We start from the raw sequence: 17,202 nt of genomic DNA on the forward strand, positions 1-17,202 counted from the left end.
TAATTGAAAGTCAATTGAAATTAGAGCCATTTAGGTTTTTTCTTAATCAACCCTAAAATGCGGACAGTCAAAAAGAACTACATTTCCGACATTTTTTTTCTATAAAACACCATTCTCACATGATTTTGATATTTAAAAACATGCAAAGTTTTATCGTGTCATTAATTCTAATAACGAAACAACTTCGAAACCTGTTTGCCGGGTTGTAAACACAGGCGCTAACCAAAGTATTTTAAATTAAATATTTTTGCAGTAGCCTATGTGAGTCGAGATGTGTTGCAGTGCCGACCCATCCTGTTGCAGGCAGGTACGGACATTTAAAATTGCAATTTTTCCTGTATTGTGCCTGTACGAATTTATTTTAATACAAGTGTTACATATGTGAAGTGTTGTGATTTAAAAAGAATTTAACCTTAAAAACGTATTAATTAACATTTTTTAATTAATTATTTTCCACTAATGATCATTTACACTGATCACTTATGTACGTAATACGAAATTAAAATCAAATTGTGCTTCTCTATAAAATTCTCTTTAAAAAATACTAACATTTATATTACCATTGGATTATAAACATAACCTGATCTGACGACCCATACCAAAATCCATCGAGTTTTTTTATCGCTTTTATAAATATTATTTAAAACGTGTTCTCTTGTGTGGGAAGGCCTATGTCCAGTAGTGGACATCTTACGGCCAAAATAACGATGTATATTACTAGAATAACCTAGTACTTAAGTAATATGATATAGAACTTAGACATAATAAGTTATGGAGTGACGAGAAGACATGAAAAACAACGGTCTTTCAAAGAAGACGTTCGGGATAGAGCGAACGGGAGAAGGAGTAAGAAAGCTGTCAAAACATCGTCAGACAAGAATAGCACTACTTTTAGCTCTTTCTTCTTTTGAAGAAGAGGTTATTAAATATTGTATTAAATTATCAAACAATGTCCCGAATGACAAAAATCTAGCTTTTTATTACGTTCATGGCCGCTAAAGCTCTATATACAACTACATAGTATAGAAGTTATTAAATACTGCAGTATCGTCATTACAGCCGATAAACGCCCACTGCTGGGCATAGGCCTCCCGAAAAGATATCTATGGGAATATATCAAATACAGCAGTAGTACACGGCATTTGATTTGGCAAGTCGGAAACTCTAGCGTGATATATGTATAGGCTCCGTTTTTTAAAGTAATATCTTTGTGTACTGGATATACGGAGTTATCTGATCAGTACACGGTATTTAATTTAGTTTGATTACTAACCATGATATATTGATATTGGGGGAGGTCCTTGCCTTGCACTGGGCGTTTATTGGCTTGGATAATGATATAATATATAACATGAAATAAAAATAAAACCTATAGAAGTTTTTTTTGTCCAATCTTTTATAATTTACACTTTGTGCATTATTATTTAGGATTGCCACTGCTGACTAACGAAGAAGAAGTAGAAGTTTTCTCTGATCATCGCGCGTTTTAAGAAGTGTTATTTAGTTTTATAGAAATTGTCCTGATCTAAGAAACAGCATGTATTTACTGATAGTACTAATATATTTTAAATTAAGAAATAATCACGTATGTTACTTAATTCTAGCAGACATATTCTTTTTGTTTGTTATTCATCTAACCTGTCTTACCTGTTTCTGTTTTATTTATTTTTATCAACATTGACAGACAATTTGTCTAGTGTTGCCAAATACGTAAAATTCAAATGTGATCAGTGTAAAAATTGTCATAAACGTAATAAATGAAATGAGAGTCAATTGTCTAAAAAAACGTAAATAAAATAAAACGAAAGTAAGCAAAATAATATGAATATAAATAAATCGTAAAAAAAATAAAAAAAAGAAATTGTAAAAAACTGTGAAACGAGGTGATGGATGTAAGACATCGGAAAAGCGAGAAAATGAAATGAAAGAGCAAGACAGATGAAATACAGAATGTAAGGAGAGAATGAAAGATCTTGATATGCATTAAAGAAGAGCGCAAAAATAAAAATATTAGTGAAGAAATTGTTAAAAAGAAATCAAAGTAAAAGAGGACTCCAATAGCGGGGTGCAAATAAAAAAATTGTGATCAGTGTTGTAACTTGAATTCTGATTTTTTTTGTCGGTTATGGCGAATCATTTGACCTCTGTCTTGCCTGATGCTAAGCGATGATGGGGAAACATCGGCGATGAATATTAGTTGTTAAAAAAAAACTTATATTTCTTTCTGTTTTTTTAATTTTTAACTTTGTCATCGATTCTACAAAACTTATAAATAATATAAGAGGTGGTTGATTACAGATGTATGTGCTTTAAGAGAGTGAATGTATTACTCATGTCGGTTTTATAACTTTATAGCAGCTTTATAGGTTCTAGACCTATTTTCTATCACCATGTATGAAATGTAAGAAAAGGACCAATATATAGCTACTTCCGCCAAGTTTGGCACTAATCGACTTTGGCACTTTATTGCACGATCATTACTGCATTGGCGGAAGTAGCTATATATTGGTCCTTTTCTTACTTAGGATGGACTTCCGCAAAATAACGCCATCCAATCCATTAGATGTATGAAATGATCGATCTAAAATATCGTATTAATTAATTTTTCTATTGAAACGCGAAAGGTAATAATTTCAGGTCAAATAAAGTCTAAAGGAACGGATAGAACAATAATTAATTTTGATAAGCAGTAATTCGAATTTTGTAAACACGTTTTTTACTACATTTTAGTTACGTTATTCATTATTCCTGAAATAATTGTTTTAGATAGGGTGTATCATATATTAACTTGCAGCAAATGAGGTGAATTTATATTCACCTATAAAAAGCAATATACAATCACCTATATAATTAAAGTCCTAAGTTTTGTTTTAAATTAACCATATCTTTGCCATAATGCATTAAAAATGTAAATGCATGTATTAAACAAACTCGTGTTGTTTAACCATTTCAAAAAAAAAACTCAAAAAAAATTAAATATTTTCAAAATATCTACATTCAATTAGGCATTTTCGCGCGCTTTTGAATTGTCTATTATTTTAACATTATAAGAAGAACCAGCTAGAAATTCAACAGTAGTTTATACAAAATTTAACATATTTTTACGTATATATTATAATATCAATCATATTAATGTGTCAACAAACCAAGTTTCACACATTTTTAACTTACGGACAGGTTGAAAAACTTTTAAGCATTTTGTATTTTTGTATTTGTGTTCGTCTGAAATAGAATAATATGTATTAAAACATGATATACACCAATTAAAAAATATAATTCAAAATATCACTCAGGTCTGAAAACAGAAATAAATAATTTTGTGTGTTAAATAGACAATGAAAAAGATATGTCATTTTTATTTTTATTTTTACCTAATTACTCGATTCTTATCGTCATTAAATATATCATTTAATAATTGAAAATTTTCTTGTAACTATGAATATTAAAAAAGTTGATTTATGTTAAATATGACATAATATTACGTTTTAATGTATATGTAATGAAATCGGACAAATGTTAATAGGTCGTACATTCTTAAACCTGTTTAGTTGACGGCCCTGCGTTGTGTATCTAGTGAAAACTGGTATATGATAATATATTTTTCAATATTTTTTTGTAAATACGTATGACCGCACCAGCAAGGTCTTTTTAATCGATCAAACTTCATTTTTTATTTATTTATATACGCGCACATGGAACATTACAAAATAATTTAAAATCAAAATGTGTTTATTCATAGAATGGTTTACATGTGTTATAGATGTCAAAATTAATCTATCACCTGTTCGGATGATTAATGCCTTAGAACTAAGAAGAACAGGCGAAAGAAAATCAGCGGAACTGCATTTTTTAAACAGTATATTAATTTTCATTCAACAAGTTTTTTAATCTTCCATGAAGTTATTCACATTGTAAGTCAAACGATATTTGACTTTCTTTTTAAATCCTACAATTAAAGTTTTCTAAACATTATCTGGAATCGTAAAGTAAGTGCCCCAAATACGTATTTATTGACTAATTATATGAAAGTAAGGTTTCGTTCATAGGGACAACTTATTCCGATATGAAATTTGTTCTAGTAGACCTATTATTGAAGTTAAGCTACTAAACTACTACTAATCCATATTTTCCTTGGTCATGCTATAGCTTGAGAATGTCTTAACCGATGTCATTCATCTTTTTATAAGTTTCCTATTTTGAACAATAGTTGTTGAAAATTTAAACTAAGCACTTGACTGTTCGCAAAGATTTTTGCGCGTTTAACAATTGTCTTTAAACTTTGCGTATTTGACAGTGTTTAACATCTTTCAGTATCAGTCAGTATAAATTGACCGCAAAATGTATTTACTTATCACATGTAGTTAATAAATAAAGTGATTACTCTAAAACTCGTTACAATAACTTCCGACAGCCCAAAGTCCGTATAATACATCGATAAAGTACCATAAGAATAAATACAAAAAAAGTTTCACAGTAGTTTATAGTCCATAAATTACGTACAACTCATATGTATATAATAAATATAAAACGAATATTAAAGACATAAAGTATTTATTCCGTGGAATTATAAAGCAATAGTGCTATCGATGCCATTGTACCGCGTTTTAAGAAAGCGTGGCAAGGTGTGCTTTATAAAAAAGAGCATGAGCGCCGTCACCACGAGCGTTAATGGCGAGCTGATGGAATGACACGATCGATGCTCCCCCCCCCCTCACGCGCGCAAACCTAAGGCGCGGTACAGCGGTTTTGGTAACACTATAGTGATAAAAGGTTTAAAAGAGCCAAAGATTCCAGTGGCGACTACAAGGCGGTAGAGTCAGCGTAGGTAGATTCCCTCTATGTGGACTACGGGCAGCGCATAACCAGTCATTGTGACTTTCTTTTAGGAGTCATTTGACTTGAATGATCATATGCCATTGCCAAAGAGTGATTAAGAAGTAACAAAAATTACTTAGTTTTAATATACAATACATAGTAATCCTAAAGAACACTATCTCTACCAAAATTCATACACATAAATTATGCTCACATGATGCCCATTTTTTAAATTCCAGATCTTTGTATTACTGGTAGCATGTCTCTACGCGCTGTCTGCGGGGGTGATGGTGGCCTTCCCATCTGTCCTGAACCCGACAATCGTCTCCCCTAACAGCACAGACATCAAGGCCACTTCCAGCCAAGCTTCATGGATAGGTTAGTTCAATTAAATTTAAAATTATTTTTACAACGTATATCATAATTGTAATACCATTTCGTACGATGTAACTTAAAAGTTTGGTAAGTCCAAATTTGACATAGATTTCACTCGCCAAATCCAAATCGGATGGACAGCATTCGGGACACTTTGAAATCTCCGGTGCGTTCGAAATTATTCGAAATGCCGATAATACGGATCCGCGATGTGGTTACGTACGCCAGGTCTCATAAAAATGCTCAAGGTCACCCAGGGAGTAATGGAGGGCGCCATGGTCGGAATTTTACTAAGAGATCGAATTAAAGATAATGAGATCCGCAGAAGAACCTAGATTACTTATACAGCTCGTCTGAGCAATGGACGGAGCACATAGTTCTGTTGAGGCCGAAAGGTTCTCGAGTGTTGACCACCAGCCGGTAGACGCGGCGGGGGGAAGAACCCCAGGTAGATTTATTTTGACCGCTCTGACATTGAAAATTTTGTATACTATATGGCATAAGGATGTTGATAACGAAGGTGACTATATTGTTGATTAGAAATAAAAACTTGTTAAAGATGTAGTCGTGTGAATATAACTTAAAGCGACATAACTTTCTGATCCCCCTAACATATCTAAATAAAAATAAAATTAAAAAATTATTTTCTATTTGATTCGAAACGAATATAAGTGAAAAGACAAAATAATAAACTTTAATAGTTGAACCTCAATGCTAATGCACTGACCAGCAATTAATTATATACTATGACCTTTTGTCGACGTCATGATTTTTGACAGAAGCGGAACGTTTTAATGGAAAAGTAATTCATAATATATTTTAAGTTTCTGTATATTCAAATCTCACATCATATAAAGTTAACAATTAAATTATATATTTTACTACATACATTAAAGTAATATATTAATCCGTATTTGCGACTAGTTCTAAAATAAATGAGGAATAAACACGTGGGAAAAAAAAGTAAGGAGAGTAGAGACTGATACATATATATATATATATGTAAATATATCAGTCTCTCATTACGATATATATATATATGAAACTATATTCCTATAGATATGTATATTTATGATCTGCAAACAAGGCAGGATGCTTTTACGTAAAGGTTAATGTTCGACTGTAATCCATATTGAAGCACAGAGATAATGGATCCATCATTGCGAGCAGTCACATATTGTCTCCTCACTTATCATGATTTCAGCACCAGGATATCTATAGACCTCTTTCATAAATTTCCGATAGGACCAGTAGGAACCATGCTGCTTTCAGTATAGTTTAACGATTTGATAATAATACCAAATTTCTGAATAGATAGAAAAGAAATGGAGCAGTGGTAGACCACCTGTAGATGACTAAAACTTACGATCATATATAGTGGGTACGATTCTGGTGATACTATCTTATGTGTTTTACATTTTTTGCATTGATTATTTAGGGTTGCCACTGATCACATACGAATTTCTAACGACTTGCAGCAGCGTCCTTTGCATACCAAAACACAACATAACACAACATTGCGATCGCCAACCCGCCTAGATGCCTTTAGGGAAGGCCTAGACTTTGCAATGGACATGTATGAGCTGAAACGACGAGATTAAAGCAAATTTTAATTTTCTGTTATTCTTTCCAGCTTCCATCAACGGCATCTCCGGAATTGCAAGCTTTTTCATATTGTCGCCGATATTCCAGGCCTTTGGGCGGAAAGTTGCCAACATCACATTGAACGTCATTCTATTTGTCGGTTGGGTCACCCTGTACATGGCTTCCAGCGTACCGATGTTATTCCTGGGAAGAGCTATACAAGGATTGTGCATTGGAGGTGTGTTCATCAATGGGGTTACACTATCCGAATATTCAAGTCCACAAAGAAGAGGCTATTTTATGACTATAAAAAAAGTATTAGTTGGTTTCGGTTCACTGACCTGCCATTCTTTGGCGTTGATTTTCTCGTGGAGACAAATTGCTGCTATCTCAATAATACCAGTTGCAATTGCAATAATATTAATACTGCTATGGCCTGAGAGTCCAGCTTTCCTCGCCATGAAAGGACGCTTCGAAGAATGTGAGAAAGCTTTTGTATGGTTATATGGAAGCTCATTGAGAAGCAAAAAAGAATTAAAGGAATTAATAAAAGCACAAGCTGATAGACTTGAGAGAGAAAAGACGTCAAATAATCAGTCGAAAATCAGAAATTTATTGAAGACACTTCGAAAAAAGGAAATACTAAAGGCTTGCTTAATAGTTACCCTTCTAACTTTATGTATCGATTCTTGCGGCAGATATTTTCTGATAACGTATATAACGCAAATTCTAGTAGAAATAACAGGCGATCAATCGATTGCTATGTACTGTTCAGTTGCTTCTGATGCTTTATTAATAAGTGCTTTAACAATATCTTGTGCTATTATCAGAGCTTTTAACAGACGTACTTTACTATTTAGTTTTGGTTCTCTAACAGTTGTATTAATGTTCATAATTTGTCTTATTGTGGTTCTTAAATCGCAATACAATATACTGGCCGATGTTTCATGGGTGACTCCGTTTTTGATCTTACTGCATACGTTCATAGCCCACGTGGGTATCATACCTGTGGCCTTTGCAATATCATCAGAAATATTTCCATTGGAACACAGAGGACTGTGCTCTTGTATATCAGGCGTTGTATTCACGATGTTTTATGCAGGAACTTTAAAAATGACTCCAATTATGATAGAATATACAGGTATTTCTGGCACCTATGCGATATACGCTTGTATAGTGATAATTTGTTTGGCGATTTTGTACGTCATATTACCAGAAACAAAAGATAAGACTTTACAAGAAATTGAAGACGAGATGAGAGGTAAAGACAGATCTGAAGTTCATAAAGACATGCTTCCAGAAAGAGACACTTTAATTAAGTTGTAGTTTATTAAAATACTCAATTTGCGTAAATCAATTTTGAAGCCATATTATTTAAAAAATTATACATTAGATAAATGTTAGTAAAAATACTTTAGAATATTGTAAATTATACTAAGTGTAAATTAAGATCAGATTCCTTTACATATATTGTTTTATTTAGATACTTAAGATGTTCAGTATTAGCTTCTAAATCAAGTTACAATGTCAATGCAAAACCAGTTCCCTATTATTAATAGTATTAATTTGGTCACTATTTGTTTTACACGCTATTAAGGAAAATCGATGTGCGCTTTATCGGCTTTTACTTTAAGCTGTCCTTTGTTAATCAATTTAAAAATATTTAATTCTATTTCATTCCTGCAATCATAGTTTTCATGCACGTATACTATATATAATTACGATTATTTACTACGATATATTACATATACGATTTAGACTTTAGATTATTACGGTAATCTCCTTCAAATGTTGATACAAAGTCTTTTTATAACGTAAATATATTCAAAATTGAAGGTAACAAAATCGAGTTTTGGAGAAAAGATTAAATGACAGTACCTATACCATCATTTGCTTAAGTATTAGTATTATCGATCTAATCACACAAACCATGAAACGTAACTTCTCAGCATTTTATTGATAATACTTCGTTACACTCTATATTAGGTAGACTTCTTCTTCGTCAGGTTACTTGGGGTTAAAGACTCGCGTAGGTTCAGGATCACCTTTACCAATCTGATTCCTCTTAATAATTCTAACTTGCTTCTAACTTGCTTTCCAAGCCCGTTTTAATGAGGTTTGGCTGTTAAATTTTACTACAGATTTATTTCTTGTTGTTTCTTTAAATATGGAACAGTAATTATTTTAGTGCCACACTGACACATTTTGACTAAAATAAAATTTTTTAATGAACTTTAAATTCTGCTACAAAATCTGGCAGCTAACTGTATCCTAGCCATTAAATTTTCAATAATATTTAAATTAATATTGTAACGTTGCAAGTTAACGTCCCATAAATCTTAGTTAAAATTTTAACCAAAAAAATATTATCACGAGAAACGTCTCATAAATCGCAATACAGCAAAAAATTGTTCAACCCTTAGCGGGTAACGGTACGTCTCAAGTGGCGTGGGGTCGTGGGAGCATGCTATTGGTTTAACGGATCTTTGTTTTTATAACAAAAATTCCAATGCGCCCGCGCACCAGCACACAGAGTTTACACAGTGCTCGGGAGAAGGATCCAGGCCTCGGCCGCGTTCACTAGCTAGGTGTCGTCTCACGCACCGACGCACACTCTTTGTGTCGGTTGCGTTCACCAGCTATGTGTCTTCATACGCGCCGGGGCCAATTAGAATTTACATTATAAATTCACGCCTTGGTCCTATTCATTCTCCGGGCATCATTTAGTTCACGCCACAACCTTTACATCGTCTCGCACCCCAAGGGGTAAGTGTTGAACAAATATTATGAAGACATCATTATTAAGTAGCATTTATCTATAAGTTAGAGCTCAACATTTTGTCTGTGTCCATAGTTCCATCATTATGTATTCATTATTACTTTTTTAATTTGTTTAATTGTTTATCTCTCCTATTATTGTTTTACATGCTTTACATTTTGTAACTCCGTTCTGACAGTAAACAATCACACCAACTGCTTTCGGTTTCTTTCCTTCCTTCATCGCAAGCCATCTCCGGGTTTACTGTCAGCGGAGCAAATTGTACATATACTTATATATGTATATCATAACTGTGACATTTATTCACAGGTGCGAGTTTTAGATTGCAAAGTTTACATTGCAAGTTTTATGCTGCAAGTTTTATGCTGCGAGTCTTATACTGCAAAGTTTATACTACAAGTTTTAGACTGCAAGTTTTACACTGCAAGTTTTACACTGCAAGTTTTACACCGTTGGAATTATTTCACCGTGCACCGGAACCGACACATACTGCAACCTACCGGCGCTCCCTGCTCTCGACTTGCTGCTGCCTGACCAGTCCTGGGAGATCGTGCAGCTGCCGACCACCACCATCAGGGGAGTACCGAACTGCGGTGCAAAATTAGACCAGGCCTTTTGCCCACTACCCTTAGTTAAATAATTAAATACATATATATTTTTCTTTGTGTGCCTTTTTGTTGCCAACTACCCATTTAATTAAATACTTTTCTTTTTTTCAACCGGCACAATATAACTGGTTTACAAATCGACTTCAAAAGCAATTCCGATTTATAGTTCAAAATAATTTATTGCTCTATTTGGTTGGATCGTAAAAACCGAATAAAATATTTATAAAATGATTTTAATTCGTAAAAGACAGATCGTTGACCTTTCAAAATTTACGTTTGTTAGTATTAATATATAAGATTAGCAAACATACAACCAAATCAGAACTCCACCATTCAATAGTGACTTGTTACGGAACCTGATAAAGTTTTAACGAAGTACCTTTGAGATAAGCTCGAGAATATTTTCATAAATAAGTACCATTACTCTAGTCTAGGTTCTTCGGATCCGAACCCAAAGATTTCAAACCATTAAGTAATCTACGAAATGAAAAGCCCACATATCAGCCTCTAGATCATGGATGCACAGACCGCGGCCCGCCGGTCGAATACTGGTAGCCCGCCGACAGTAAAAATAATACTCTCGTACATTCGAAAAATATTGAATTCTAATTATTATCAATTCTTTATTGTTTTTAATTACCTATACTTCTGGCGGCCGGCCCGCCATCAGTTCATGATTTGCCCGAGTGGCCCCTAGTCTTAATAAGTCTGTGCAATTATGCTCTAGATTAAAGGTGCACTATTCGAATTCTTCATCATTGTCATTATTACAGCCATAAGACATTGCTGGTCATAGAGCTCTCCCATAGATATCCAATAAACGGTTAGAAATACACCCAGCGATTCCAACAGTTTTAAGTAAGAAAATGACCAATATATAGCTACTTCCGCTATGCAGCAGTAGTCGTGCAATAAAGTGCACCGCCCGCCAGCCGATATAATAGATTATTTCCAATCTTAAACCACCGGCGAGATTCTTCCTTTAACCAGACCTTCTGAGCCTTACGTCTAGCCATACCAGCCGCATGGCTGACTGTGTCGGAACGGATATTATTATAATATGGAATCTGGTGCGCATTTATCAGCGGGCTGGCGGGCGGTGCACTTTTTTGCACGACTACTACTGCATTGGCGGATGTAGTTATATATTGGTCCTTTTCTTACTTAGGATGGACTTCCGCAAAACGCCTGAATCCATTATCCAACAATTTTAACAAGGTCATCTGTCCACGTTGTGGGTGGACGTCTACGCTGCTCTTGCCCGTCCTTAGTCTCAAACTCAAGATCTCAAGGCCGCTGGGTTCTGTAGACTACACATAGCCTTTTCTACTTGCCAATACACAGTGCTATATCGAATACTTTTCAAGCATAGCCCTCTCCATTTCTCATAGAGTGATTGCGAGCGTGTTAATAGGACCCGTCATGTTTTTTCTTATTAGTAAAACCTAATTGATTATTGCGTGACTATTCATTTGCTAATGTAAAAACATAAATGTTTTCTTAACTAGACAAATATCTATGTTACATATTAGAAGCACGTTTTTGATGACATTAAAATAAAGAAATATTTGAGTGACAGGAACTTGCGGATATCTTAACAATATGTCGACCCCTAAAGTAAAAAGTATAATTATTGTAGCAAGCTTGTGATTGATATTCAACTTTTTATAAAGGCTTCACTGTTGTGTTTCAGGCTCTATCTTGACAGGCTACAACACGTTGAAGTACTGGAAAAAAATGTCATCATCATGAATTAATCATATATAAATACGTAACTTATGTGTAGATACTTTAGGAGTACAGAAGTTACTTTATAATAACTTAAATGTAACAGTATACGGAATGTCTTTACGGTATGTTTGCGAATTAAAAAAAATTACAAAGCTATTTAAACAACTGCAGAAATAAAATGGGAACGTTTCCGTTTTCGTTTCTTATACGTATTTATAGCTCTTTATGGCAATCTAACGAAGTGTCGTTGTTGCGGCAACGTACTCGAAGGCGTGTCAAAAAAAACGGTATTTTTATGGTACCTGTTTTTGGGGACCTCGTATTCCATATGTGGGGCCCCTGCCCCAATCCCCCCAATTTCAAATCCCAAAACAAAAATTTAACTGAAAAAATTATTTATCTGAATATTTAACGTCCCTGCGTTTGAATATTCGGATAAATAATTTATTTTGTTAAATTTTTGATTTCTCATTCTCCGTCTGTTCTTCACGAATTATTTCGTGATTTCGTTTCGTTTTTTACAATATCTATTTTTCCATTGCATACATATCATCTTTCTTTCATCTCCTTCCTTACCCCATCTTCGCTCTTAGATCACAGTAAATCACAGGTAAATTTTGGTATCACAGTGTTAACCCTTAATTAGGCGCATGGGGTCAGGGCCACTTGAAATTCAAAAAATTATGGCTTACAGTCTTCAGAACGTACTAATGCTCTTTCTAGCTTCCTAACTCCCCCCGGGGTACGCGAATTAGTCACATCCAGATCATTAACGCATGTGCATGCATCGCTGTCCTTTAGAGAGCTGACCCCATGCGCCCAGTTACGTCCCATTTTTTGGCGAAGGTAAGTTTTTACTATTGTGATTTTTTTTGTGTTTATATTAGTATATTGTTTACTATTTATCTTTGAATGTGTGTATTTTGATACAGTATGATTTCTTTATGTATTTTTGGTTTTTTTTCTATGCTTTTTCTTTTTTTTTTTAATTGAAATGCCTAACGACAAACAAGTATTGCAATGGCTGGATGAAGTGCTTGATGAAGAGCAAGATGCTTCGGATTCGCTAGACGAAACTTTAAACAATGCTGTCATTGATAGTGCTCATAATTCAGAAAGCGAAATTGAGGAGTCTGAACATATCCAAGACATCATGAAGATAATTATTTTTTATCTCGACATACTCAGAGAAATGGCCCGAAAGTGAAATGGTGTAAAGTACCACCATCGAACGCAGTAAGGATCCGAGCACAAAATATTATTTTACATTTACCTGGAGTATAAACATATCTGACATCAACGCATTTGTCATACACAAAGCGAATACTGAGAAGACTTTGACATATTCAAGACGGATTTTCTTGAAGAAAATAGCTGCGGCACTTGTGGAAGATCACCAAAAACGTCGCGTACAACTACGTGCTATACCAGCGACATCAAAAAAACGGCTCCATGAAGTTTATAATGTGAACAAGACGGTTTATCAATCGACAGCTAAGCGCGGGCGCTGTTCATCATTTCCTAGAAAGGACGACAAAAAAGTGCCAACAAAATGTTTCAAGTGTCGTAAATTTATTTGTCAGCAACACTCAAAGATTTACTGCGTCGGATGCAGAACAGAAGATTCCGCTGATGAGGCTGAATAAACTTTATTTCTTACGTTGATCTCGGCTATGCCAAAAAAATTAGTTTAAAGAGAGGTTTACTGTTTTTGTTTTTTTTTAATTTTTTTAATTTCATAGTAAGTATTTGTTTCCTAAAGTTAAGTATATTAAAGAACTTTATTAATTACTATAGAAATCGATTAAGTTTTATTCCTTTTTGATACTCATTTCCCAATGTTTTTTTGGGGTCATTTAAGACCCCATGCGCCTAATTGAGTGATTTTCTTAATGCGCCTAATTAAGGGTTAACCCATTTCTAATTAAAAAAAATTATATATTTTTTTAACTTTGATTTTTGTAATATTTTCTGCTGTACTTAATTTACTTACCTTAGGGTCTTACCCGACCCCTGTACTACTATTGAGTTGTTTTTATTGCTTGCATACTGCACTACCTTTCTGCAAAAACCTAAGAACGATGGTATTCGCCCATTAGAGAGGCGATGTTATTTATTTCAATATTTTACTCCCATCTCTGGACGAACAAACAGTTTTCATAAGCGTTTCCAATATGAAATACAGTCATAGGTTAAGTCAGTGAGAAAAAATTTCATCTATTTCTTAACTGTCTCCGAATGATATAAAGGTTAACTAGCGTTTTGAAAATAGCAAAATGCTCCATTAGTGCTACGGATTTTGGTTAATTCTTTATTCACTCCAAAATTATAATATAAAGACAAAATTACCTTAATTAAACACTCAATACATATATTTTATTGAAAGTAACAGATGGTTGTGTTATAATGATATAGTTGTAAAAATGACCACATTATGAAATAAATATCTGGATAGTATTAGATTGACGTGTTAAAATTAATAACCTTATATTACTAGCATGGTAAAATGTTTTATAACAATATACGTAAATTGGATAAATTGGATATCCTACTGGTTAGAATACAACACAGTAAATACTTATATACATATGTGTATATATGTATATGTAAGTATTCTTGTATGTGTGTATGTTTATTTGTATAGGTAAAATTCTATATATGTACGTACACCCTAAAATGCCCTTTCCTTCATGTCTCTCATCTCCATCAAAGGTTGTCTGGTAGAGATCGCGTCGAGTGATAAGACCGCCTCTTGTAGGAAGAAGTAGAAGAGTCTTGTAGAAGTAGGAATTGTTTTTTTTTCTCTATTTATTGTTTATGGTGTACAAAAAGTGTTAATAAATAAATAATAAAGATAAGTACAGTAAAAAAAATATATAATTGCAATATATTTTATATCGATAACTTTTTTTATTGATTAAATGTGAAATAAATAATTAAATTTTTTGTTAGTTAAATACAATCGATGCAACTGTTAAAAGGCAATATAAAACAACAGCGTGTGAACAATCAAACGTGCGATGCTTAAAGCGGACTGTATTTGACAGCTTGCTCACGTTTCAATATATTTTCAGAAATATTTAAAGTTTCATTGCGATTTTCTATTATTTTTATATGAACATTTCACAGTGTTAAGAAACTTATTTAAGAAGATGAATGAAATCCTTAGAGTTACATCATGACATTAGGAAATAGACACTCCTTTTTCAATTTTAATTTTTTAAAAATTAAATATACATTTTGTTTGAATTGTATAATAATACATTTAATATAACAACGTTTTGATTGTCTCTATTTGAGGTATATTTTTTTATTAATAATTATAAATATTAGTCGAAAACTTTCGTAAAAAAAAAACAAATTTCAAAGCAATCTTTATTATGTAACACGTAGAAACTTACAAATCTTTATAAAATAAATTATTTATTTAATTTACTGAAATATACTACTGTTTGTAAGGTATATAAACAAAATACATTATAAAGTAAACAATTATTATGATAAACATGGAGACAAAATTTAAAATACAAGCAAAGTCAACCCAAGTTTTATTGGAAACATTTTTATTCTTGCAATTAAAGTGCATATTTGTCCATCTAGGCCAAATTAAATATTTACAAAAAGACTGATAAACATTTTCGTTAAACATTACTATATAAATATGAGGCGGTCCAGTCCTTCTATACAAGTGACTTAGTAGTAAAGTTATTACAATAGCAACTAATGTAATGATAACAGACGTACGTAAGTAGATGAGAATTGTCGGTGTATCCACACTCTGTTTAGGTATGTCACTGCTAATCTCTTGCAAGAAGAAAAACTGATTTAGTAAACTGAAACATAAGACACTTAAACGTGCTTTTCTTTCGACATTTAAGGTCAAAGCAATCAATGTGAGAGCGGACAAGACGATCGGTGGCACCACTACAATCGCAGCAAGTCCTTGACCCTGACGCTTTAATAAGAAACTGATATAAAACTGGATATACGATGTAGGGGATTCCCCTTTTGAATGATCATTGCTCCTAGGGGAATTCCCACTTGTATATTCAGTTATATTCCAACCCGGTCCTACAGTAGATTCAGATACACTTACAGCATTACGCGTACTCAGAATAAAGGTTACAAGTCCAGAACTTCTACCAAATTTGAATGTACAATTTTGAATATCATGAGGCCAGTTTTTTAACTTTGAACTGCATGTAGTTTGATGTAACGTTTGCTCCGCACATATCACGTTTCCTTTACTATGCAAGTCGCAAATTGACACGAAGAAATCTAAATCATTTATACCGTTATGATTATAGAGTTTCATGGTAGGAGTCCAAATATATAAGCTATTGACTGATATTTTTTTAATGCCGTCATATTCGTTCGGCTCCCATGCAAGTCTATGGTCTCTCCAGCTGACAAGTAACCAACTGTTAATTGAGAAAACTTCTTCATTGTCATCGAAATAAAATGATTTGATTATAAACGCGACGGCCACGTACGTATTATTTGCTGGTGCATCGAGTATATCGTTCCGTGAACTTAGATCGTCTCGCAATTTTTGCTCCCAAGCAATTTCACTTGATCTATTATCTATCACACAGTCTTCGCTTTTCGTCAATTTGAACAATAACACAAGAACAATGTAAAAGACGGGCATGTTCAGTGAAATTTTAACATGAACTATTAACTGTAATTTGTTACGATCAAATAATTTGATACGATCACTCCCCCTTTATTCCGAGTGTCATGTTGCGATAATAAATGAAAGCAGATAACTTTCGATGTTTGTTTTATAATTCATATGTCATTATTTAGTAATGTTTTGATGACAGGCGGCGGCTGGGATTTTAATTTGGTAACACATATTCCTCTGCAATATCACAAATGTGACATGTGAAATTACAAAGGATATTGTGATATAGTTATATCAGCTTTGTTATTTATTAATCAATTTAGATATACCAGCGTGTGTACTATACACGAATTAACAATACAATGATCGTTACCATATAAATAATGGTTCAGCTATGCGATCTTTTATAGGTGATACATTTAGAATTTACTGTTTACAACATAATAAAAAAAATACAACAACATGATAAAAAGAAAACATATGGCATACGACTTTATACACCCAAAGAGCTCCTAATATAAAAATGTTACCTACAGCGCGCAATATACCTCACTATTTAAAATGTTATGTATACAGACAGAAATATTAGGGGAACCGAAAATAATAGCGTTTCTGTCAACATATTTTACATAAAACCATTTGATTTGGTGATGGCAAAAGGCTGTTGATAACAAAGGTGAATG

At 33.3% G+C, this 17,202-nt stretch overlaps 2 protein-coding genes across 2 annotated transcripts; one reads left to right on the plus strand and one right to left on the minus strand.

Annotated features, from left to right (window-relative positions):
* Positions 1-239: 239 nt before the first annotated feature.
* Positions 240-8,127, plus strand: LOC137925235 (facilitated trehalose transporter Tret1-like). Its single transcript, XM_068768647.1, has 3 exons — positions 240-307; positions 5,055-5,193; positions 6,824-8,127. Exons 1-3 carry the CDS (start codon positions 272-274, stop codon positions 8,098-8,100), a joined length of 1,452 nt encoding a protein of 483 aa, XP_068624748.1. The 5' UTR covers positions 240-271; the 3' UTR covers positions 8,101-8,127.
* A 2,924-nt stretch (positions 8,128-11,051) lies between these two features.
* On the minus strand, positions 11,052-16,543 carry LOC137925137 (neuronal acetylcholine receptor subunit beta-2-like). Its single transcript, XM_068768520.1, has 2 exons — positions 15,637-16,543; positions 11,052-11,194 (listed from the first exon to the last, which is right to left on the minus strand). Exons 1-2 carry the CDS (start codon positions 16,541-16,543, stop codon positions 11,052-11,054), a joined length of 1,050 nt encoding a protein of 349 aa, XP_068624621.1.
* Positions 16,544-17,202: the final 659 nt, after the last annotated feature.

Source organism: Battus philenor, unplaced genomic scaffold (genome assembly GCF_028537555.1).
Source record: "Battus philenor isolate CCGP_79_NKW_IND1 unplaced genomic scaffold, ilBatPhil1.0.hap1 SCAF_26, whole genome shotgun sequence".
Classification (NCBI taxonomy): domain Eukaryota; kingdom Metazoa; phylum Arthropoda; class Insecta; order Lepidoptera; family Papilionidae; genus Battus; species Battus philenor.

Bases quoted from the DNA above. Each gene is read 5' to 3' on its own strand.
- LOC137925235 (XM_068768647.1), top strand. From the start codon at position 272: ATGTGTTGCAGTGCCGACCCATCCTGTTGCAGGCAG. The intron at 308-5,054 runs GTACGGACATTT...TTTAAATTCCAG, and splicing joins ACCCATCCTGTTGCAGGCAG to ATCTTTGTATTACTGGTAGC. The intron at 5,194-6,823 runs GTTAGTTCAATT...TATTCTTTCCAG, and splicing joins CAGCCAAGCTTCATGGATAG to CTTCCATCAACGGCATCTCC.
- LOC137925137 (XM_068768520.1), bottom strand. From the start codon at position 16,543: ATGCCCGTCTTTTACATTGTTCTTGTGTTATTGTTCAAATTGACGAAA. The intron at 11,195-15,636 runs GTACGTCTGTTA...GTTCCGACACAG, and splicing joins GACAATTCTCATCTACTTAC to TCAGCCATGCGGCTGGTATG.